Below are 26,305 nucleotides of genomic sequence, written 5' to 3'. Positions count from 1 at the left end.
CTCTCTCTCTCTCACACATCTTAAAAAAAACACAACTAAGTGATAATACCAATATTCAATACCATGAGATATATTTCTTAGTCCTTTTGGAAACAAAATATAGTGTGTTTGCCCTGAACCCTGTAATTATTGTAAGGAGTTAGAGAAAACATCTGTGTCTCAAATGGTATAGACCGTATTAGTCTTATGATTTTCAAGTAAGTTACCTAATGTCTTAGAGGCTCAAGTTTGTCACTTACAGAATGAAGGGGTAGGCCTAAATTATCTGAGTCCCTTCATTTCCACAATTCTGTGTTTTCCTAACATTTACCCCATACTATGAGGATTCTCTCAGCAGAACCATTAGATTAACATTAGGAACAGTGTATTCTATACATAAAGCCCAAAAAGAAAATGGCTATTGAATTTAAATGACAAAAGCTGAAATACTAATTTCCTCCCATCTCCTGAACAAAACAAACTACATTCTTGGCAGACATTATACTTTTTTTTGACCTTAAGTTCAGCCGTCTTACCTTTGATATATTTTTTCCTTTTGAATAAATGGCAATGACCATATTGTTATTTCCCATGAGATTAGTGCTACCAATGGAAATACAATGTGAGCCACTTATATAACTTTACATTTCTAGTAGCCATGTTATGAAGTAAAAATGAAACAGATGAAATTAATTTTAATAGTTTAATTTAACCTATAACATCCAAAATATTATCACTTCAACTTTCAATCAGTATAAAATTACTGAGGTATAGTCTATATTCCTTTTTTCTCTACTAAGACTTTGAAATTCAGTGTGTATTGTACAGTTATGAAACATCTTTATTTGGACTAGCCACATTTCAAGTGCTCAATGGCTGTTTGTGACTAGGAGCTTTGGACATTGAAGTTCTAGGTGATGATATTAAAAACAGAATTCAAGTCAATATGGGAATTTTTTATTTTCCTGGGACATCTAAACTACTTTGTAAAATTTGCAAGTGAACCTTAAAATTCCCTTGGCTCCATTCCCTTATCTAACTTAATACCAGTCTCATTGATTTTTTTTTTTTAACATTTTAAGAATCTTATCAACCCATTCTCTCTCTCTACTCCCAACACCCCAATTGAAGATACCATTTTGTGTCAACTGTGTATCCTCTTACTGTTTACTTGCATCCACTGACCATTCTAAACTCTTCTCTATCCGACACCCATGGTAGTGTTTTCAAACATCTAAATCTGCTCATGTGATCCTTCTGCTTAAAACACTTTAGTGGCTTTCTGTTGCTCTAAGAATAAAGACAAACTATCATAATATTGTCTACAAATCTCATAGTTTCTGGTCTAGCTACACTGGCCTTTTAGTCCCTGTACCACTGAGCCTTTGCACATCCTAATTAACTCCTATTCATCCTTTGCTTCTCAGATCAAGTTTGACTTTCTCAGAGTTAAGCTTTTCTTGTCTTCCTGCAGGTTCTTCTAGCACTCTTTGCTTCTTCACTGAACTTATCAGTTGCAAGTTTACATGATGTTTTGTTACTCAACAAGTCTTTGCTGAACGTCTATTATGTGCCAGGCACTGGTTTAGTTGCTGGAGGCCCAGCAGTGAACAGACTAAAACTCATGCCCTGGTGGATCTTACATTGAGTGAGGTGAACTAGATAGTATGTCATGAAAACTATAAAGCAGTCAGAAGAGACTAGAAAGTGAAGGCAGTGGGAGTTTTGATTGCAGATGGGGTGCTTTCACTGGGAGGGTGCCATCTCTCTGAGAAAAGACCTGAAGGAAGAGAGTAAATCATGGGTATTTGGGGGAAAAATATTCCAGGCAGAGAACAGCCAGCACAATGGTCAGTGCGCTATAGTGAGGGTGGGAGGTAAAGGCTAGATGTCATTCAGGCCTTGCAGATCATTACTCTAAAAAAGATAGGAAGTTCTTGGAAGGTTTTGAGGAGAGGAGTGACAGTTTCTGACTGAGACTGTAAGTAGTACCTCTTTAAGTCTCTTCTGACTCCTGACTGCTGACTGGTACCAAAGACGAATCAAGGAGACCAGGTGAGAGACTACGTGGCAAGCTTGGTTCAGGATGGGAGTGGAAGAAGTGGTGGGAAGTCGTCAGACACCACGTGTAAGAGTTGTCAAGGATGATGCCTGGGTTTTTGGCCTGACACCAGAAACATGCAGTTGATATTCTCTGAGATGGAAAATTATTATTATTGTATTCACAACTCCTGGCACTGCCATTCACATGGAATATTATGTGCAATGTTGCCTTGTGGAGAAAGGCCCGAGCAGCAGATGGGGAGGAAAGAGCAGGAGTTTGGCTTTGGACATATTTAGGTTTACATGTTTGTCAGAATGCTGAGTTAGGTCATACGTAACTACATTATTTGTCCAGGCAAGTGTAGTTTGAGAGAGATGACTGTAGAGATAAAGTGTGGATTAGGTTACCAAGAAAGTGAATATAGATGGAGAGAAGGGTTCTAGTTAGTGTTTAGGTGGAACTAGCAAAAGAGATAAAAAAGCAACAGTGAGTGATTTAGGAGGAAAGTCAAGTTATTATGGTATTCAACAAGACAAGTGAAGGAAGGATTTTTAAGAAGGAAGGAGTGATGAGGTGTAAAGTATGTTAATCGTGTGCTAATTTGATTAAATGCTGGCTGCTTCCACTAAGTTTTAAGCTACTGAGGGCAGAGACTGGTAATTTTGTTTCTTCTGTTTTATCTGTCTGACATGTAGTGGGGGTCAAAGTTAGAATGAGAAAATGAATATAGTGTTCAGTAAATATTTGTTCAGTGAGAGAACCATTTTCAAAAATTGAAACTAATTCTTTTGGAAGAAATGATATAGCACAGAAATATTCTTAAGTGTTAGTCTCATATAATCATCAAGATTACATGAAATCTGGCAGTAAAAACAGATTGTCATCTGGCAGAAAAATGTTTTCTAATTTATTATGAAATATTCAAGACCTACAAGGCATGAAGACTGATTAAGATGAACCCCTGTGTACCTACCTAACCAGTACTGTTGAAGCCACTCTATGTTCTCCCTTGTTTGCCCTCTTCCCTCCTCCCACCATGGTAGCCACTATCCAGTATTGATCTAGATCATTCCTTTGTGTTTAACTATATTTCTTCTATAAATATGTATAAATTTTTATGTAAATGGCATTCCGTTGTTTTAGTCGTCCTTAGCTTGCTTTTTATGTTCAACATTGCTGACGAGCACCCCTTGTAATATGTGCACTTCTAGTGCATTAATTACTGAGTTGTAGAGCATGAATATCTTTGAGTATGTTAAGTACTGCCAGTTTCCTGAAATGTTTGTACAGATGTTGTTTATCATGTCAAAACTTTTGTTATTGACAAACAAAAGATTAAGCTATGATGTCAGTCTAATGTATTAGTCTTATTTATTAGCATAAAAAAGTGTTTACCTCATTATGTAGTTAACTTCAGTAAAGAATGAATTCTTTGGTTAAATCAAAATTTAACCTCATGTTATGAAAAAAGAGTAGTTATCACTGAATCTAGTAAGTTTATCTTTGTGTTTCTGTCCATATCAATGTTCAAGTCTCTATAGATAACTTTATGGAAAACTTTTTAAAAAGTGTATATATACTTTATGAAACTTTAAAAGCTCTTTAGTTCACTAAAACTACTAAGATTCACTATTACATGTATATATCCGTATGTAACTTTATTTCAGATGTTAATTTATTCATGTTTTCTAACTTGAAATTTGTAATAAATTTGAACTTCAAAGAAAAATAGATTCTGAATCCAGCCACGTGGTTTAGTGATTTCATACAGATTGGTGATTACACCACCCAAGTCTCACTGGATTTGCTATAATAGAGGCAATTTGAGTCACCTGGAACTTAGTAAAATATGTATCTCTCATGAATTCAGTTCCCAGAGTAGATCCTGTAATTCCCAGCAGTTTGTGGAATTCTATATTCTCAAGCCTTTTGTGTTAAGCAGAATTTAGCCAAAGTTTTTCTAAACTGGTAGGAAGAAAGGGGCACCTCTGCGAAGGGCAGCCATTTCCTCAGGGCCAGGCCTCTTCCCTATGATGTCAGTCACACAGCACAGCACACCTCAGAGTTGCTCAGGGGAAAGGCAAAATTCCAGGCCTTTTATTTCACAGTAGAAACCGTTCTTCCTAGGGACTTCCCTTAGTCATCAATAGAATACAGGCTAATAAAGTCACATCTTTAAGAGCAGATGTGAATCAAACAAATACTAAGTCTGGGTTTTCTCCAGCCATGTCTCACATATGAAGTTACCTCAGATTGAAAGAAGAAAAAAGAACAGATTTGGTACTTCATTTCTTAGTTTTTTTGTTTTATGGTTGGAAGAACCAATGCTTACTAGTGAAAAGAATTTAATGTTACAGGAAAATTCATCAGTGATATAAAAACTATTTAGTAGGAATATAACTACAAAGAAAAAAATCTGTTTTTATTTTTAAAGATTCCATGTCTGTGTGATGTACACCATCTGTCCGTTTTTAATACCAATTTATTTTACCTCCTAAATAACTTTTCTCCCCTTCCCCATCTCTGTCAAATCTGAAGGATAGTTATTGAGAGTACAGTGTTTTTATAAGGCTGTAGCTCACTGGTTCTAGAAATGTGAGCACTCCCTAGTGTCTGTGAACATTTGTTAGGCCTGGGACACGGCTCTGCACAGCCCGTCCTCTCTGTACCAACAGGTCCCTCTCTGTCTGAGCACTTTGCCCTGATATTCCCATAGCTGGTGCTACAGAAATCCTAAGAATCTTCATTTGCCCACTGGCCCAGTCAAAGTGGCCAAATTTGGATGCTTCTGTGGATGGTGATCCCTCTCACTCAAAACCAGCTCTTCTCTCTTCTTCCCTCCTCTCCGTGAGTGGTCATCTCTTAGTGATGGGGAGACCACACAATGATATGGTTGTCCAAACTGTCATCATAGTGATTACAAAGAAGGGAAAAGGTTAGCAGTTCTAATGTTTGTATTCACCACTGTTAATGTGTCTTTACAACTCTTATTTCCATGGAGCCACCTATCTCTCTCTTTTTTTCGTTTATTCAAACCAGTTTTGGGCACAAATTGCCATGTATTTTGCTGCCTCTTTTCTCCCTTTTTTAATTTTTTTAATTAAATTTTTTAAAAAGATTTTATTTATCTATTCATGAGAAACACAGAGAGAAAGAGAGGCAGAGACACAAGTAGAGAGAGAAGCAGGCTCCATACAGGGAGCCTGATGTGGGACTCGATCAGGACTACAGGATCACACCCTGGGCCGAAGGCGGTGTTAAGCCACTGAGTCACTCGGGCTGCCCTCTTTTTTCTTTTAGTCAGTGTCTAACATTCATAGCTCTAAATGGGTGCTCAAAATTTTAATTACTAAATTTCAACTATTTTAAAATTTATTTTAAAGCCTTTTAAAATAAAAAATAAAAAAAAATAAAGCCTTTTGAGTCCCAAAAGAGAATTTTTAGTGGCAAAACATAAAAACAGGGAGCCAGAAGACTTGTAGTTTTTTTCAGCTTTGCCATTTATAAATTGTGCCATTAATAGAATCTATTTCATATCTTTGGCCTTTTTAAAAATTATTGAATCTCTGAAGTAAAGGGTTTTGGACTATTGGGTCTTTAAAATACCTAATGTGTCTTCCAGAAATTCCTGGAAGTAGGATTATTTTTTATTGGTGACTTCAGAGTAAGAGCTGCACTTAAGGGTAGTTCTCAATCAGTAACATATAATTTTGATCAAAACTGCAGGAGTCTTAAGGAGGTAAAAAAGGGTTGAGTGGTGGTTATGAGTCAAGCTCTTTAAGATTAAGGTGTGTTATCCTCTCACTAGAACATAAATTCCACAAGGGCAGAAACTTTTGTCTTTTGTCTGCTTTGTGTTCACTGATGTATCTCTAATGCCTAGAATAATACCTGTTCAGTATTTGAGTTTGGTAAATGACCATTCCAAAGCTTTATACTGCATAGCCTACAGACACGTCATCACCCATTGTTTATTATGTTTGGTATCATTTCTGCAAAAGTATGTTACTAGTCCAAGAGTGTGATTCTTATTAAATAATATTCTTTCTATGGAAACAGGAGTGTGGGTTTTTTTCCCCCACCCACAATTAAGAACATTTTCAGGGGATCCCTGGGTGGCTCAGAAGTTTAGCGCCTGCCTTCGGCCCAGGGCACAATCCTGGAGTCCCGGGATCAAGTCCCACATCGGGCTCCCTGCATGGAGCCTGCTTCTTCCTCTGCTTGTGTCTCTGCCTCTCTCTCTCTCTCTCTCTCTCTCTCTGTGTCTCTCATGAATAAATAAATACAATCTTTTTTAAAAAAAGAGAATATTTTCAGGTTTTTCTCCATAGTATGAATTATTTAATGCTTAATAAGGGAAGGTTAAGGATTCTGTACATTCATTAATTTCTAGTATAAATTTTCTGGTACTTGGTCGAAGCTCAGCTCTTGTTAAGGCTTTTCCACATTCTTACACATACAGATTTCTTGGTGTGGTTTCCCTTTTGATCTTGGAGGTTTGTTTTCTTTTAGAAAGCTCTTACACATCTATAGGGCTTCCTTCTCTGTGAGTTCTTTTATGTTGAGGAAGCAATGACTGTATTCTGAAGGTCTTTCCATGTTTATTATATTTATGGGTTTTGGGGTTTTTGTCTATTATGAGTTCTCTCATGTTCTATAAAGCTTGTATTTCTTCTGACGACATTGCCATGGTTATCACATCAATGGGGTTTCTCTTCAGAATGAGTATTGTATTACTCAACATAGGATGTGTTACAACAGAAAGTTTGCTTGCAGTCAGATTTTCTTTCTAGTCGCCATTCTCTGGTGCTTTGAATAATTCTCAAAGGGTGAACTGTGCTTGAAATCTGTACTGTAGTTATTACAGTGGATAATGTTTGCCTGTCTTATGAGGTTCTCAAGTGTTCATAAAGTGACTGACTGACTGAAGGTCCCTCTGATGTGTATTACAGTCAAGGAAGAAAGCTTTACACTTTACTATAAGTTCTAATAATCAGGTCAGTGAGTGGTTTAGATTATATCAATAAACAGGACAGATAAGGCCCTCTTGTGTAACTGGGATACACTAGAGATTGAGGAAGAATGCTGGTGAAATGAGGAAAAGCACAGAATAGGTAATCCCGACTCTTACTGAAACATTTCTGAAAAACGTACAATTGAGATATTTCTGACAGAATATGTAAAAGAGCTTTCTTCTGTATGCTGATTTTTTTGTGTATGCAGAGACTAGATTCTTGGCATTATCCAAAGTTCCAAAATCAGGATTACCATAGTTCTATGTTTATTTTAATGAAAATTATCATTTGCGTTAGAATTAAAATACAAACAATTCATGAATATAGTAAGAGGTTTGAAGAAAGCAAAGAAGACATGAAAGATTTGACATTTTCTGTTAGAAGCAAGGTGCAAACTGTTTTATAAGTTATATTATTGCTGCTCATCACCATGAACTTATTTATTATGTAGTACGGTTAGGGTTAGAATAAAACCAGAGAAGTAAAGAGGAACATTGTTGATTAGGAGAGTAGGTATATCATGGCATCACTGGTAGCACAAGATAGCTCCTGCCTTTATCTCTGCACTCATTCTAGAGGCAGCTTTAATGTGTCAGGAGGCAGTGTGGAGAGGGGACAGAGAATGTGAGTATGTTAGAAAAGAGAAGGGATATTTTTTATTTCATATAACACATTGAAGTTTTATAGTTTCAAAAGTTTGTTGTTTAAAAATACAGGAATCATAATGAGCACATCATCTGTGGCTGAGACTTCTTTCTGAATAGCCATATAGACTGAATGCTAATGGAGATACTATATCCCTTTAAAGCTTTGCATTTTTGAGCATAAGAGTATCTTAACAATAATTATCTTCTGTGTGTCAATTATACCTCAATTAAAAAAATTTTTCTTCTTGTGAGGACCCCCTCTCCCTCCACAGTCTTTTATAGATTCCATCACTTTTTCTTTTCTTCTCTCAATCTCTGTCTACATGCTGGTCTATATTGGCCTTTTCTCTTCTTCTATCTTTAGGTATCCCTACAACATCACCCTTAGAGCAGTCCTTTTAAGAGTGTTGGAACCTACAAGATGAAATTTAGAACAAGAATTTGACTTTACAGAACAAACCTACAAGAGACATAAGAGAAGCTGTGGCTCCTGTGAAAATCAGTAATTCTTTCATAGGGTAGGTGGTCACCAGTTGTGGTGTTTGCTCCCCACATGCTTCCAAAATAAAGTCAGTGCAAAATTGGGCTCGACAGTTTCATGGTTCAAAATGAGCCCATGAATATTCTTTCAGATACACTTCAATGACCATTTAAAAATTGCTTTTATATCTGTGAGTTGCTGTTAGATTTCTTTTTACTGCCTGATTCAAAAATTGTAAATTAATCCAGTTGAACATATTTTAAGAGGTATCAAGGCTGTTGTGTTTCATTGTGCCTTTGCCAAAATAGAGGCTTACTTACATAGTGCTTGACTTTAATCATTCCTGTTCCTAAATCAGACGTGTAAAAAGCATCCTTTGAGTCACAAAGGTTACTTTTTGATGTTCATGCAAGATGTTTTAGTATAGAATAACCCTTGACTAGGCTGATAAATGCTATCAAATGCAAGACCCCGCGCACGAGTGGGAGAATTTATTTCTTAGATTGCTTATGGTGCCTATTGGAAGAAGATTCTAGAATCTGAGACAAAAAGAGAAAAGGGAAAAGCAATTTTTTTTTCTTATGGGGAAGTTCAGTGACTATTGAGAGGTAGATGTGGAACAGGGTAAAATTCCTTTTAAGGCTAGCTAATATAAATGCATGGAAGTTTCAGAAGAAAGTAGTGAGTTCCTGGAGTCCCAGTGCAATTTCAGCTCCATAATTCATTAAATTGATTTTTATTATTGTTGTTTAACTTTATTTTGAAGTAATTATAGATTACTGGAACTTGCAAAAAACCATACACGGAGAGATTCATAGGAGGTTGCAAAAATATTGCAGAGATTCCCCACTTACCCTTCACCCAGTTTCCCAGGGAAGCTACATGGTACATAAGGATGGTACAGTAGCAAAACCAGGGAATGAACATTACACAACATGTATCTATATAGTTCTATAACATTGTTTTCTGTGTACAGTTTTGTCTAACCATCACCTCATGCAGGATACAGAACTATTGCCATACCACAGAGCCCTCTCTCCCTTGTGTTACCCCTTTGTAGTCAGCCAGTCCCACTTCTGCCTACTCCCCACCATCCTTAACTCCTGGAACCACTAATCTGTTCTCCATTGTTATAGTTTATTGTTTGTTAGATGTGCTAGTAGTATAGCATTGTCTCAAAGGGGAAATATTTTATGAAGCAGAAGCTACTGTCTTAAGAGGTTTTGTAAAACCTGCTTATGTCTTTACATTTTCCAATTATACTTTCTTTAGAGTGGATGGATCCAGTGGAATTTTCATCCATTTGCACCCAAGTACTATGTGACCATAGATTCATTCATACCTACCTCCTTTCTGTCACCTTCCAAGAGAATTTTGTTAGAGGGACAATACATTTTTCTATTAAGGTAATGATTTTGAAATATTCTACGAATTGGATGAACTTTTTATCCAAATTTTTATCTTTTTTTATTTGAGGAATCAGAAAAGCATTCAGAAGTTTTTAGTGTAAAAAAAAATAAAGCCGTGATTCACTGATACTTTTATCTGGGTTCCTTGTTTATCATTATTTATAGTAATATCGTGATGAAGATAGATTCAAAGGACTTGGTATGTATGTATAAAGTATTTAGAATAGTGCCTGGCATTCAAGAATCTCTGTATTAGTATTAACTATTACTTTTACTGCTTCTATCAAGACATCTGTTCTCAGGCTGAGGCAGCCTTTTAAGCATAAAACCAGAAGATTAAATCACACAAAAGAGGACAGTAAAAGTATTGGCTACTTTAGACAAGAACTAGGCCCCCAAATTCACATAAAGAAAATTGGGAAGATGTTTTCATAGATTCTCTCCATGGTGGGTTTCCAGGTGATTCATGGCCCCTACCTTCCCTTTTCTCTCCTTTGAACCAACATGATTACTCTTACAGATGGGGAAATTAAAGAAGTGATATATGGAAACTTTTAGGAAAGTGACACTCAATTATAGTAGTATAAATGACTCTGTACTTCAGGAGGGCAATTTGACAGATATCAAAGCCTTGAAAAGGTTCATACTCTTTGACCTAGCGATTTGAAGGACTGTTTTTTTAGGAAATGATCAGAAATGTTAGAAAAGGTGTGAGGATATTCATTATATATAGTGTAGCCTTACTTATAACAGGAAAATGAAATTCATTTTATATGTAAAGCTTTGCTATTGAGTTTGAACTCCATCAAATGGCTACGTGAGTAATTTGATAAGTATAAATCAATTTGACACAGACAGCATGAATATAAATTTGGAAATAATATTAATTTGTTAAAAACTAGTTCATTATTTATAGATTTAATCCTAGGAATCCCTAAAATGCGCCATCTTTCTATAGTTATATTAATATGTATTAATATATTTATATTGATATTTTTTAGAACAAAAATACTTTGTAGCAGTTAGATGTTTTTAATATAGTTATATCATTTTTACATTCACGTAATGTCTGTTACTAAGTATCTTCTGTCTATGCAAGGAGGTAATGTGAAATGACCCTAGATCTAGGCTCAGTAACAAATAATTTTTTTTTCTGTAACATTGCTTCTGTTGTTTATATTTTCCTTCAGTAAATTCACTTTTTTTTAAATTTCTTTTTTTTACATTTGTTTTTATTTAAGTTTGATTTGCCAACATACAGTATAACATCCAGTGCTCATCTCATCAAGTGCCCTCCTCAGTGCTCATCACCCAGTCCTTCAGTAATTTCAAATCTGAAGATTGTAATCTAGCTTTCGGTTTTAAAAAAGTTAGTGATTGATATCTTCAGAGCATTGACTGCTTATCCACTGTGTTGAAGCAGTAATTGCTGTTTTCTTCCCTCAATATTCTCCATTCCAATTACTCAGACCAAAAACAGGAATCTGAGTACCTTTGGATACCTCCTTCTAAGCTTATACTGTGTGAATACTGTTTTTGACTAAGGCCTCCCTGCCTCCAAAATATCTTGAATCTACCACTTTTTTTCAGTATTCACTGACACAGCCCTAGTCAAGGGAATAGTACCTGTGTTTATGGAGTATTGTATCGTCATGACTATTTCCTCCATCTTCCCCTCAGTCCATTTCTTTTTGTTCTATTTGTAAATTTTGTGGAAGATCGGAATATATCACATTTATATCACATGTCATGTATTTCTACCAGCCCCACCCTTGAACCCACATCCATCCAGTGTCTTAGCTGTTCCTCCTTGGAGAAATATATACCCAGTTTTCAAATAATGCATTTAACTGCCTATTGTTTATAATTTTAGATATGATTTATTGACTCTGTACTGTAGAAGATGATTTCACACTCTTACATTCTCTTACCCTGACATTTATACATTTTACTTCGTCCTCTTTTTCACATATAATTAGGTAATAATTTTGACATAAGTAATCATGGGTCAACTATTCTTTACAGTTGAGCCACAATCAATTTTGTTTTCCATGAGCTAATAACTTATTTAAGCTTTCTCTGTACTTGTCACTAATTTTTCTGCCAGTGGTGAATATAGTGAATTGTTTCTTCCCAGTGTGTTCAAACTCTTAGTTAGGTATTGCTTCATCTTTGAGAGGCACCTCTCTTGGAATTTCTGTCCTTTTGCTAGTTAATATCTGAGCAAAAAACTTTGCTCATAGTCTTGTCCCAGGATCTCCCTTTAAGTTAATCTGGGTATTTATAGTATTTTCTTTTTATGTTGGTTACTCAATTTCCTAGATCCTGTGTCTTTTTCTTAATTTGCTAGTTTATTTTGAGGAACCACATACTTTTCTAGCTCTCTGATAATAGATGCATGGAAGACAAATACTCTGAGACTTTCATGTCTGAAAATCTCTGTAGTACATTTTCATACTTAATTCATATTTTTGTTGGACACAGAATTCTAGGATTTTGAAGACATTGTTTTAGTTGTCTTTGACTTTCAGTGTTATTCTTAAGGTATCTGATACCTTTGATCCCTTTTTTCTCCATGTGATCTATTTTTATTTTGGTTTGTTATTGAATCTTACAGATTTATAATTTCATAGTCTTAATGTGCTGTAATTTTTTGATGTGAGGCCTTGGTTTTCAGGGATTTTTAAATTTAATCCATTATAAAGGGCATGAGACAGGTCTTTTCTTGTCCTTTAAGTTCTAGGGGGCATTAAAAAATTTTTTTTGATAAGTTGTTTTTCTCTGTTCTTTCTTAAAATTCTTGTTATTGTTCAGACACTGACTCTTATGAAGTCTAATTAACATAATATTTTTACTCCTATTTTGAATTTATTTTTTAAAAGGTTTTATCACTTATTTCACAACTCTTATGTTGGTTTTAAAAATCTTCCTTATTGTGTTTTTCATTTCCAAAAGCTCTTGTTTTGTTCTCTAAATCTATTGCCCTGTATTTACCTAATGGGAGCAATATCTATTTTCATCCATCTGAGAGAAATAACTATATGATTTTGTTTTTCTTTTCTCAGTTTTTTGTTTGTTTTGTTCCCTGCTCTAACTTATTTTCCTCTATTTAGATAGATTTCTTCAGATAGATTCTGTTTCTTTCTAGTGGTGGTTATTGCATTACAGCAAAGTTCTTAACCTATTTTGAACCTTGGACCCCTTTGGCACATGAATAAAGCCTATGGAGTTGAACTCTGCTTTAAAATAAAATCAATTCTCTTAAAACATACCTATCAACATACTTTTCTGTCACATAGCAACATATATATGCTTCTTTATTAACATATTAAGGTCCACAGATGATGAGCTCATAATTTCATACTAGTGATAAGTATAAATGATTATATCTGTACCAGCTGTAATGTGATATGAAAATTTTTTCAGTGATAAAGTCATACGTATTACTAATTCTTCTGTAATTTGTACTCTACATTTATAATTAAAAGGAATGTCACATCGTTAGAACTTAATATGAAATAAAAATTTAATTTTTTACATACAAGTTTACTGAGCCCTTTGAATTCTATTGACAGACCCTGCAAGGTACCAAGAACTAATCTTTATTAGCAATTTCGTTACATATCTGGGATAGTTGGCTATCAGCTCAAATAGTGAAGTACTGGAAAGCTAATTAGAAGCTCTGAGTAACTGAATGGGGCCTGACTAGGCTTCACTGTACATTGTAGGAAGCTCAACTTTCATTATCTGTAGTTCCTTCCTTTTGGGATTCAAAGGTCTACAAAGATGAATCCACCAACCTCCCTGTAGAGTGTAAGTCTTGTTATCTATATTCTCATAGACAAGTAATTTTGCTCTCTTGCATTATAATAGAATTTGTTTTTATGATTTAACTGAGTGGTTATAGCATTAGATATGTTCCTGTTAAATAAAATGGTTCTAGGAAAGGACACAGCTGTCTTGTATGTTTTGAAACCCTAAATATAACATGAAAACTGGGGTATTTCATGAATGTATTTTAAACTCATTTTTGCAGGAGCTTTCAAGTTGTGGATGGAATAAAAAAGAAAAATATAGTTCTGCACCAAATGCTGTTGCCTTCACAAGAAGATTTAATCATGTGAGTTGCTTATAAAATTTTGGTAATTTAGTTTGTGAAATACAATTCCTCAATGTATTTTCATTAAGAAGTAGCTTAACTTTTCACATCAATGCTGAGATACTTTCAGCCACTCTCTCTCCAAACATTGTCTCTCTGCATGATCTCTGTTTTTTTTTTCCCTGTAATTTCTATTGGAAATTTGTTGAGGCTTGATATTCTTTTCTACTTGTATCTTAACCTTTCATATTTTTATATCTATTTCTTGGTGCTCTATTCTGCATGATTTCCTCAGATCTATATTTCACTTCACTAATTCTCTTATAGAGAGATCATATATGTTTCAAATATGTGTGCTTTTACACTAGTGTCATTTTTAATATTTCTTAAATCATTTTCAACATTTTATTTTATAATTTCTGTGTTATCCAAAGTACTAATTCTTTTAATTTCTGCTCATCCATATGCAAAATGGTTTGTTTTCTTAGGCATTTTGTAATTTTAAATTGAGAGCTTATGTTCCTTTAAGCTTTATCTGTACTTTATGGGAATTCTGCTGCTGCCTAGATTGAGGGTGTTATCTCTTCTGAAATGCTTTGTTTGCTTTTGCCGGTACTAAGGACTATAACTAAGGACTATAATGACTTAGTTCTGTTTTTCATGTTTTGGTTGGGAATATCCATACTTTGTTATAGTGAAAATTTAAACTCCAAATCCAATTAAGGACTGTTTACATATTCTTACAAAAAACTTACTAAATTATATTATTCTTAAACCAGAAAGTTGTCAGAGTCAAATATGTCACATAGTACCAAAAGCTTTTATCCTTATTCCAGATCACAGTTGATCCTATAATCTCACTTATTTGCTCCATTATCCTATTAATTTCTCCTAGTAGGGTCCTAGGAGATTTAAAATAGCAAATTATGAAAGATATTAGAGTCTTTTAGAAGGAGCCTATCTGCGCCATTATTTTTTTTTTTAAAGATCTTATTTATTTGAGAGAAAGACACACACACAGTGAGCATAAGCAGAAGTGGAGGAAGGGCAAAGGGCTAGAGAGAAGCCGACTTCCCACTCATTGGGTTGCCCAGCACAGGGCTCAGTCCCAGGATCCCAAGATCATGACCTGAGCTGAAGGCAGACTTAACTGACTGAGCCACCCAGATGCCCCTGCACCATTATTTTTAAAATGAATCTTTTGTAGACAGCATATCATTGGGTCTTTCTTTTATTTTTTTAAATCCAGTCTGCATCTCTGCTTTTCAGTTTAGACTTAGAAGAGGTGGAAATATATTTCAGAGTTTCCATTTATCCCTATATATCCATAATTGTTGAAGCTGTTTAATATGTATCAGAGACTTCATTGTTTTTTTCTGTTTAACTCATTATACATTTTACGTTTTCCATGATAAACAGTTAAAAAATTATCTTTAAGTTTACTGTATTTTGGGCTGCAGATACAAGGTTTTTATAACACCTCCATGTGATTATAAAACTCTGAATAAAGCAACTACAGTTAAAAATATACTATGAATAAATGTTTTCTAAGATTTACTTGTTTATGAAATACTGGGTATATTTCAAAGGATGTGTTAAATATTTTAATCATGTGAAATTGCTGCTGTTAGGTTCAACAATTGTTAGCCTACAGAAATGACAAGTTCATATAATGTTTTAAATATTAAGAAGCATTCTAATAAATGACTTTTAATTCACCACATAAGCTAAGAAATAGAATATTACCCAACCTGTTGAAACATTTTTTCAGGTTCTTCCCTCTACCCTCTCTTAAGGGGTAACCATTATCTGAAAACCTTGGGGTTTGTGTTTTGGGGGCTGGTCTTTTAAATTTTCTGAAACTCTTCTTGTAATTCTTTTATAGATGTATCAGAAATATTTGTATCCCTAAGTAGCATGTTGTATAATCTTGTTTTTCATCCTTGTAAAATATAGCATCAAACTATATGTATTCTTTTGTGGTTGGCTTTTTTTCACTTTGGTGTTTCTCCATATATATGGTCATGTATATAGCTCTAATTCATTGATTTTTCACTGCTATCTAGTATTTCATTGCACAAATGCATCAAAATGAATTTATCATTCTTTTGAGGATGAATACGAGATATGTTTCCTAATTTTTTGCTATTATGAAGAATGCTACTAGGAATATTCTGAATCTTGGTGCAATAGTTTCTCTAGGCAGTGGCTTTCAAACCTTCTTGCAGGTGACCCACAATAAGATAAAATATTTTACACTGCAATTCAGTATGGACACACAGCTGTAACAAGTATTCTGAAATAATATTTATTTTTATTAGATGATATGTTCTTTGATCTTTACAATAACTAAAAAAAGCAGTAACATTAATATTTATACTCACTAAATTGATACATTAAGATGTGTTAAAAAAATTTGCCTAGATGTAAAATTTGTATCATAGAAAGTGGCTGCATATTTAACTATAAAAGACTGTGTCTTTTTTTTTTTTTTAATGGCTGAACCAGTTTGCATTCCTACCAGCAGAGTACAAGAATCTTTGTTACTACTTATCCTTATAAATACTTGGTATCATCAAACTTTGTGATCTAATTGTTATCAAATGACTTCAGCTTTCATTTGTATTCAATAAATATTAAGTTTCTGATATGTCCTGGCACTGTTCTCAGTGCTTGGAATATATTAGTGAACAAGAAAAACAGATCACTACTTCCACAGACCTTCTCATTCTAGCTCTTTCTCATTTTAATTTCACTCTCCCTCCGCATCATTTTCACAAGATCTGTCATTTTCAAATCTCCCTGATCATTTTTATTATTCTCTTATTTCTTACTCATTTTAAACTAAGTAAAATTAATTACTCATTTTACTAAGTAAAAAATGGACACAAAAAAACCCACAAAACAAATACATGGTTCAATAAATTATTGTCAAGCAAATATCCTTGTAACACCACCCAGGTCAAAGAATAAAATTTTACCAAATACCCTAGAAACCCCTACATGTGCCTCAGCCCTGTCACACCCTTTTTTCCTCCGAGAGTAATCATTGTCCTAACTTTTAATCATACTTTCTTGTGTGTCTTTTTATAGTTTTATCACCTATATGTAGCTACTTAAATTCTACTGTTTAGCTTTGTCAGTTTTTAAAATTTGTTAAATATATAAGATTTTTTAATTGACAGTATCTTCCTTCATCCCTTTCTTTTCCTTACCATTTACCTGTGAAGGCACCCAAGCATTCTGATTTAATTTTGAGTCTCCCACAGTCCAGATTGCCTCCAGTATAGTTTAATATGTTATGTTTTCTGGAAAGTAGATGCTGGTTCTAAAGATCCGTGTTCATTGCATTTGGCAAGAATATGTATTATGTTTTTTTTTCTTTTCATTAGGAGGCACATAATATGTAGTTGTCTTTTTCATGGTATTAGCAGTTGTGTCTTAATTCATTGAGTTGTTAAAAGGTTCATTCTCGTTTCATTCTTTTTCATTTTATTAGTTGAAATGCCTTTATAAAGATTACTTATTTATTTGTTTGAGATAGATAGACAGCATGAGCAGGGGGAGGGGGAGAGGGAGAAGAAAAGCAGAGAGCCCAATGCAGGGCTTGTTGTGAGGCTGGATCCCAGGACTCTAGGACCATGACTTGAGCCAAAGGCAGACAATTAACTGACTAAGCCACCCAGTTGCCCCTTGAAACACTTTTACAAAGAAACATTTTTCCCTCATCTGATATTTGCTTGTCCAGAGGTTCATTTCCTATAAACAAGGAAGGATAAATGTTTGATTCTTCCCTTTATTTAATAATTCTGAAGGTAATGAATTGGTGTTCTCCCTTCCTCTAATAGTGACCAAGTACTTTTTACATTTTTTAATATCATTATGAACTCATAAATTTAAATGCATATGATATGTTTCAACACACTGCAGTTATTATCTTTATTTAAAGTAATATTGTTCTATCTTTGGCCAGTGGAAGTCTTTTCAAGTTGGCTTTCATGTTCTTTGTCATGATCCCAGTAGTCTTGAATAGTTTACTAGCCATCTGGAACACAAAGATGTTTCAGGTTCACTTTATCCATTACCTGTCCACCACCTGGAATCAACATTTCTTTAGTAAGACCTGGTTTCTTACAGGAGGAAATGGACCTGGATGCTAGGAATGCTCATTGCTATCGGAATGACAATTTCCACACCTTTTTCAGCAGAGATAGCTAGGTTATCTGTATCATACACATAGACATAGAACTGTTTAAAGATAGAGTGTCTCGTGAGTTCATATTGATACTTCTAATTCAAATTCAGGACTAGAGTTTTACTTCCAACTCTTCAGTATTACATCTACATGTTCTTTCTTCCATACCCAGGATCCTGGCTTTCAAGGAAAACAGGACATGTTACAGTACCCTATACTCATTTGCTTTATCCTTCATAACAAACAACAGACTCAGAACAATAATACTAATACCAATAATGTTATTATAAACAGATACATGTTTTGCAGATGTTCTGTTTTTTATAATTGTACTACATATTGTCTTAGTATATAGGCATTATATACTGTACTCTCTTTAAAACTCTTCTTAGTCTTAGTTCTATGAAAAAATACCATCCTTATATTGGTGTTTCTCTAGGCATGTTGGTTGCCTGAAGCTCATTCTCCATTACAATACTCAGAAGGGCTCATTAGAACACTAATACCTAAAAAATAAAATAAATAAATAAATAAATAAAATAAAATAAAAAAGAACAGTAATACCTGAATTCTTCCCTGCTGACATTTTTTTCTGTCCTCTGCATAAAATTTACTTTCCTTGATGATATATATTATTCCATTTTTTTCCTGATAACTTGCTGTTGAAAAGTCTGATGATAATTAAATTTTCTTTTCCTTAAAAATTACTTTATCTTTTTGTCTGAATGGCCAACAGATTTTTTTTCTCAGTAATTTCATTGAACTTTATCTTAGTGTTGGTCATTCTGGATCAGAATTCTCAGGTGTGGTTGGCTTTAGCTGGGACTCTTAACTGGGGAGTGCTGGCTAATCCACACTTAGCCTTTCCAGCATGGTGATCTTAGGTAGTCAGTTGAACTTCCTACGTGGTAGTTCAGGAATCTCTGACAGAAGTTCCAGCAATCAAGGCAGGGGCTGCATGCTCTTTTATGACCTTGTCCTGGAAGTTAACATCAATTTTGTTAATCTTCTGTTCATTGAAGCAGTCATAAGCCTGTCCAGATGACATGACAGGTGACATACACCCCAACTTTTTCAGTGGAAAGAATGACGAAAACTTTTTGGCCATGCTTTAAAATCGTGTCTCACATTAAATTTATAAAGTCAGTGATCATGCAGTTTAGATTGAATTCACGAGTGATACTTGCTAAGGTTGTTGATAAAATATCTATAGCTTTTTATATATTTTAGGAGTATACTTTATCAGAATCAGGGATAATTATTGCCATTAGTACCCCAATTCAAATATGTGAATTGAGTAGTAGCTGTAGGGCATGGATAATAAATGCAGCAAGAGAAAAGGAACATGGATTTCAAGGATGATCAGAATTTAGAGATGAGGTTGAATAGGGCATTCCACAAGAATAATATTTTATTAAAACTCATAACAATTCCAAATATACTAACAAATATGAAGAAAACTAAAATATAAACATTTTATATTTACATAGGTACATTTATAAAATCTATACAAAATATGTTCATTTTAGCAGTTTATAGATGAAAGCTTTAAGTGAAATCTGAAATGTTTCTCACTAAACAGGGAAAAAAATATATATGAGGCAATGACACTGTCTTTTGCACTGTCATTTCTTACTAATATACCCTGTTTTTAGAAATATATAAGTTTAAGCCAGCTGATAGTGCTTTGATTTTCTTTTCATGGTAAATGAATTTTTAAAATATGTTACATTATATCATATGGCAAGCAGACTACTTTCATCAGAGTAGATAGAGTATTTTAGTAGTGTTGTAGATCTAGTCTGCCTTCTAAAGAATGATTTTTAATGTTTTTAAAAAGAATTTGTGAATATGGTTTATTGAATTAGAGGAAGCATTACTGATTTTTAAAATACAATCTTAGTTTAATTTTAGAATGACTTAGATATATTTTTCTTCATGATATTTTCATTTTATTCATACCAAGAAACACTTGGGTTCCTTCACACTTAGGATTATGCTTAATGTAAATAAATGGCAGTGTGGGCCATTTTCAGCCACAGAAAAGCATGCTGTAAGCAGCATATTTTATAATGTCTGATCTTAAAGCTTATCTAATTCTGCCACAGTGTTTCAGAATATAGCAAAATCACTTATATTTGTGTAGTGTTCTTATTGTATCACTGGTTTTATTGCAATTTGTTCTTTTTCTTCACAATTTCTGTCTGCTTTTACAAATCAAAATTCATAGTGATGTTTTTATGTGTGCAGTATCTGATGATAGGGTGGATATATCCTGGCGGTGTGCTGGGAAAGAGTATAGTTTTTTAACCAACTATAGGTATAGTTCATCAAGTAGCTCTTGTTATTATTTGGGTTCTAGTGAGTAAAGAATCTTGCCATTCAACTATTTTTTGTTTTTATTTGCAGGTAAGCTTTTGGGTTGTTAGAGAAATTCTTCATGCTCAGACATTAAAAATTAGAGCAGAAGTTTTGAGCCACTATATTAAAACTGCTAAGGTAAGAAAGACTTATGTTTTTATTTTTGAGTCCAACCATTCTGCACTGTTTGTGAGTGAATGTTTGCCTCTGACACTTCATTTACTATTTAGTGACACTCAAAAATAAGACCTACTGATAATCTGTCAATTTTTTCAATTGAGTACCTGTTTTCTTTGCCTTTTTTTGTATTTCTTCTGTCTTCCTTTTATATCTTTCTTCCCTCTCTCAGAGTAGCTGGATTATATTATTTATTTGACTGGATAAGTAGGCAGAAATCAGATTATGGTGAAGTATGATAGTTACAAAATATTAGACTCTTCCTGTAGGTAATTGGAAAAACCTTACAGGATTAAGTACAAAGATGCATATCAGTTATTTGCTTTTGAAATATGTCACTGCCAACCATGTGGAGAATGATAAGACTTCATTTATAGAAGAATAATACAAACAGGATATTAACCAAATATGTGAATGGATATTAACCAATATGTGAGTAGTAGTTGTAGGGCATGGATAATACATGCAGCAAGAGAAAAGGAACATGGATTTCAAGGATGGTCAGAATTTAGAAAGGAGGTTGAACAGGCCTTCCACAAGAATAATATTTTATTAAAACTCATAGCAATTCCAAACTTACATTAGATTCAGTAAAAGGTGGTATAATTGTAGCTACATTCTTCATTATTCTTATAATAAATACATAACTTATCCCATGTACAAATGAAAGTGGACTAAAATGAGGATACCATTTTTTCAGGTTTAAATTATTATAATTATGGTAAAATTGTAATTGTTGTAAAATTGTAATTACCGTAAAATATTAATTACTGTGAGCTGTAACGCTTCCGTATTTTCTGTGAGCACCTGGAAGCAATCGTATTCTAACATTCTATGGCACTAGGTGGCAGAGCTAGCTTTCTAACTATGATATTTTGTGGGAATGTCATAAAATGTTTAAAAACATTCTCTGTGATGTTTGATAAATATTGTGTTTTAGCTAACAGAAATTCATGTCTTTTCTCCAAAGAGTCTGAAGTTGTTTTATTGTTTTCTGGTATTTTGTTAGTTTTTTATGTGCTTTGCATATTCTACTCAAAACACCAAATTCTGTCTATCAGGCTTACTGTTATTCTCCTCATCAAGTAATCATTTAATTCCAGTTCAGACTCTTGAGCTTGAAGTTATTTCGACAGTAGCCCTAAATTCACAACTTTTTTGTCTCACACCATCTCTTATCCCTCCGTTCTGACTCTCTGCCTTCTATATTCAGTCTGTGTAAACTAGCAATACCTTTTTTCTTTTAGTAGATTATATCAGTTAGGATTTTCTAGAGAGGCAGGAAAAATATACATCTATATAAAATATATAAAGAAAATTAAGGAGTTGGCTCCAGTAGAAGGGGGAGGGGGCTGCCAAGTGTGAAATTTATTGTAGAGCAGGTGGATAGTCTAGAAAGTCAGACAGGAATTGAAGCTGCAGTCTTGAGTCACAATTTCCTCTCTGAGAAACCTTAGTTTTTATACTCATAAGGCATTTCAGCTGATTAGATGCAGCCTACCATATTATCAAATATAATCTCTTAATTAAAATAAACTGATTATAGATGTTAACCATATCTACAAAATTATTCCACAGCAATACCTAGATTGTTTCATTAAATAACTGGGTGCTATAGTCTAATCAAATTGACACACTAAACTGATCACATAGACACACAAAAAATTATAAAATAGATTTAAGGTATCAGAAGAATGGTGAAGTGGATACCCATGTACCCATTGCCCACTTTGAATTCCCATAGATCTCTTCATAAGCAACCCCCTACTCTCCCACTACATAAGGAACCATTGCCCTGAATTTTGTTTGCTTATCTTTTGTAGTTTTATACGTGTGTGTGTGTTCCTGAATAATATATTGTTGTATATATTTTTAATTTTGTTTAAATTATATCATTTCCTAATGACTTTCATACTTTTAGACCTTTTTTTTTTTTTAAACTCCAAACTGTTACTGGGTTTAGGGTATATCTCTGTAGTAGAGTGCTCTGTTGTTTGCATATACTACAAATTGTTGTTTGAATATAAACAAATTCTTGTTGTTATAAACATTGCTCCTATAAAGCTTTCTTGTGGAGTCTCTTGGTGCTCATATGAGGGTTGAAACCTTAGAAATACAGAGAGAAAAGATAAGTTACCTTTTAAAAAAATGACAAATGGCTTTCATTGAACATGATGAGAATAAACATTTTTTTATGTGTTGGCCATTTAGGTTTTCTCTCCTGAAATGTCTGTTCAAAATCTTTGAACAATTATCTATTATGGTGTCAGTCTTTTCATTGATTTTTGTAAGGGTTTTTTATTTAATTCTAGATGCTAGTTCTCTGTTACATTTTTTTCATATGCGTCTTTCTATTTGTGACTTAACACTGTTCATTTTATCTTTTGATATAGATATTCTTAACTTTAGTAGTCAAACTTACTGATTTTTAATTTTATTGTCTTATTTAAGAGTATCTCATTTAAGAAAGTTTTATAGCTTGATTTTTGTACTTGAGTATTTAATCCATGTGGAATAAATTTTTATATATGTATGAATTATGGATTATTATTCGTATTTTTCATATGAATAATCTGGCACCATTTTTTATTGACATATAATCGATATCTGTTAGTTTCAGGTGTACATCTTACTGATTCAGTGTTTTTACACATGAAATTATCTCAGTGATAAGTCTAATTACCATACAAAGTTATTACAATATATTTTACTGTATTTCCTATGCTGTACATCACATTCCCATGACTTATTTATTTATTTAATCCCCTTTGCCTGTTTCATCTACTCCTCCAAACCCTTCACTTTGATAACCAATAGTTTGTATTCTATAAATGTTTGTTTTGGTTGTTCATTTAGTTTTTTTAGATTCCACATATAAGTGATATCATACTATATTTGTCTTTTTCTGTCTTATTTATTTCACTTAGCATAATACCCTCTAGACCCAACCAGGTTATCACAAATGGCAAAATTTCATTCTTTTTTTATGGCTGAATAATACTGCATTGTATCACATATACCACATCTTCTTTATCTGTTCATCTATTGATGGGCATGTGGGTCTATATCTTGGCTATTGTAAATAATGCTACAATGGACATTAGGGGTGCATATATCTCTTTGAATTGGGTGTTTTCATTTTCTTTGGTTAATTACCCACAAATAGAATTGCTGGGTCATATATGGTAGTTCTATTTTTAAATTTTTGAAGAACCTCCACAGTGCTTTCTGTAGTGGCTATATCAATTTACAGTCCCACCAGCAGTGTGTGAGGGTTCTTTTTCCCCACATACTTGCCAACACTTGTTATTTTGTGTGTCTCTGTGTGTGTGTATTTGATAGTAGCCAATCTGACCAGTATAAGAGGATATCTCACTGTGGCTTTGATTTGCATTTCCCTACTGATTAGTGATGTTGAGCATCTGACACCATTTCTAAAAATCCTTTGTTAAAGTAATCTTTATTTTATCTAACCTGGAAGTATCTTTATGTCACCTTGTTCTTAGAAAAATGCTATTCCATGGGACACGTGGGTGGCTCAGTGGTTGAGTGTCTGCCTTTGGCTCAGGGCATGATCTCAGGTCCTGGGATCAAGTCCTGCATCAGGCTCCCCACAGGGAGCCTGCTTCTCCCTCTGCCTATGTCTCTACGTCTGTGTGTGTGTGTGTGTGTGTGTGTGTGTGTGTGTGTGTGTGTGTGATGAATAAATAAAATCTTTAAAAAGGAAGGAAGGAAGAAAAAAAGAAAAACAAACACACTTCTAGTGGTTCCTGGGGAGCTCAGCCAGTTAGGCATCTGTCTTCAGCTCAGGTCATGATCCCAGGGTCCTGGGACTGAGCCCCATTTTGGGCTCCCTACTCAGCAGAGAGCCTTCTTCTCCCTTTACCCTCTGCTTATGCTCTTGCTCTTTCTTTATCAAGTAAATAAATAAAATCTTTAGGGAAAAAAAATGCTATTCCATACTTACAGTTTTATGTATTTGTTTTTGTTTTTTACTCTGCTTGGGATTCCTTGAGCATCCTGACCCTAGAAATTAATATATTTTTCAGTAATCTGGGAAAAGAATCAGCCATTATCTCTCAGATATTGTTTCTGCCATTAATTTTTATCATCTTCTTCTGCAACTCCAACTAGATAAGTGTTGGCCTTTTTTCTCTGTGTTTCATGTCTCTTAACCTTTGTTTCATATTTTTAAAAAATTCTGTTTTTTATGTTGCATTCTGGATAATATCTTCATATTTAATCTTCATTTTATTTGAGGCCAATACCTGATACTGTTCTCCATTCATATGATTTCTTGTTTCTTTATGCTTTTTCAATTTCCATTTTTTAGAAATTGGGTTTTATTGAGTTCATATTTCTTGAAATTTTATGTAAATTCTTAGACCTGAGTTAAGGTGATATATTGACCAGAGTTTTCTAGAGAAATAGAACCCCTCTCCTTCCCTTAGTTCTAATGTTCAAAATGTATTTTTGCCTTGGAGTCTCTTGGTGGTAGGCAAGGACCATTGTAAATGATTTTCACATAGAACCATTAAGATGTAAGTATCTGGTAGTATGAGGAAATCTAGGAAATTAGCAATAAATGTCAAGTAGATCTGTTGGCAAACTGATGGAACCAAATGTTAGATGGGAGACTGTAAAAAGCAAGGTCTAGTATTGAGAAGCAAGTGGATGCCCCAACATGAATGAAGAACAAAGGATCTGAGAATTCAGGCAGGAGGAAGCAGGAAATTAAGGACTGTGGAAAGCAGGTTTGAACCCTAACCCTGGAATTATGAGGGTACTGAGTAGGAAACTAGATCAGGATCCTGGGCACAGACCCTTTCTTGAAGCTGAGATCATAAGGCAGAGGCTTAGTATTTCAGTATATAAGGAAGAGACTCTTTACTAAAAACTGGGATGGATGATCATACTGGGTAAACTTGATACTGAGCCATAACTTTGGTTTTCTTAATTTATTACTGAACTAGAGGTAGTTTTGTTCCCAGAGCTTGAGGACAATGCCAGGTTAGAATGTGGAAGTTCTGTTGTGGGCCAAAATCAACTTATTGTTGGCTACTCTAAAGACAAATCTCATGATGAGGGTAAGAAGTACTGGAATACTACCAGTTGCCTAGATTTTACTTGTTGTTAATCTGAATTTTTCTTGTATATTATTCTCTTTATTTTTCATCTCCTCCCCCTCTTTCTTAAATCTTCAGAAACTGTATGAGCTGAATAACCTTCATGCACTTATGGCGGTGGTTTCTGGCTTACAGAGTGCCCCGATCTTCAGGTTAACTAAAACATGGGCGGTAAGTCATCTTCCTGGTTAATGAAAGAGTTAGACTTCCTGTTGAAAGTAAAGATGTATTTATTTTGTTTGTAGTTCTTAGTACGGTTGATATGATGATAATAGATATGATCTTTAAATTAGTTTGTACTCTATTTTTCTGAAACCTGCATTTTCCTCCCTCAAATGTTACACTGGACTTTTGAGGTAAATTATTGCTTGGTGCTTGGTTTTTGCTATCTAGCAAATTTTTGTAGAATCTGTATAAGCATCTATATAAGCATTTCATGTTTATTGATGGGAAGGTGTAAATTTTCTTTTTGCATTTAATGCAGGTTTTTCTGCATTTAATCTTTGCAAAGATTAAGCTTTTAGAAAGTTCAAAGAACATCTAAATTGCAACTTTTAAAGAATATTTACTTATTTAGATTTTCATTATTTTTTAGTCCGTAAACTCTTAGATTTTTTTCCCTCAGGAATTATGCAGTGTTGCTGCACATCCTGATATATGTTAATTGTATTTGGTTCTATCACTTTGACAAAGTCAGGGTGTGAATTTTTTGCAAATATATGTACTTTCATATTTGTGTGACATGGTACTGCCTTCAAGCTTTCTGGGTATT

At 34.0% G+C, this 26,305-nt stretch overlaps 1 protein-coding gene across 9 annotated transcripts in view; it reads left to right on the top strand.

Annotated features, from left to right (window-relative positions):
* Positions 1-26,305, top strand: part of RALGPS2 (Ral GEF with PH domain and SH3 binding motif 2) — a 158,438-nt gene that overhangs the window by 50,705 nt on the left and 81,428 nt on the right. For 8 of the 9 annotated variants that reach the window (XM_038542383.1, XM_038542381.1, XM_038542386.1 and 5 more), the window contains 3 exons: positions 13,612-13,695; positions 20,279-20,368; positions 25,612-25,704. In XM_038542383.1, coding sequence (XP_038398311.1) covers positions 13,612-13,695; positions 20,279-20,368; positions 25,612-25,704 — 267 coding nt within the window. Of the gene's footprint in view, positions 1-8,049; positions 8,204-9,438; positions 9,573-13,611; positions 13,696-20,278; positions 20,369-25,611; positions 25,705-26,305 lie in introns of all 9 variants that reach the window. The other variant, XM_038542388.1, reaches the window with a different exon arrangement.

Source organism: Canis lupus, chromosome 7 (assembly GCF_011100685.1).
Source record: "Canis lupus familiaris isolate Mischka breed German Shepherd chromosome 7, alternate assembly UU_Cfam_GSD_1.0, whole genome shotgun sequence".
Classification (NCBI taxonomy): domain Eukaryota; kingdom Metazoa; phylum Chordata; class Mammalia; order Carnivora; family Canidae; genus Canis; species Canis lupus.
This window is presented reverse-complemented; position numbering and strand designations above follow the sequence as displayed.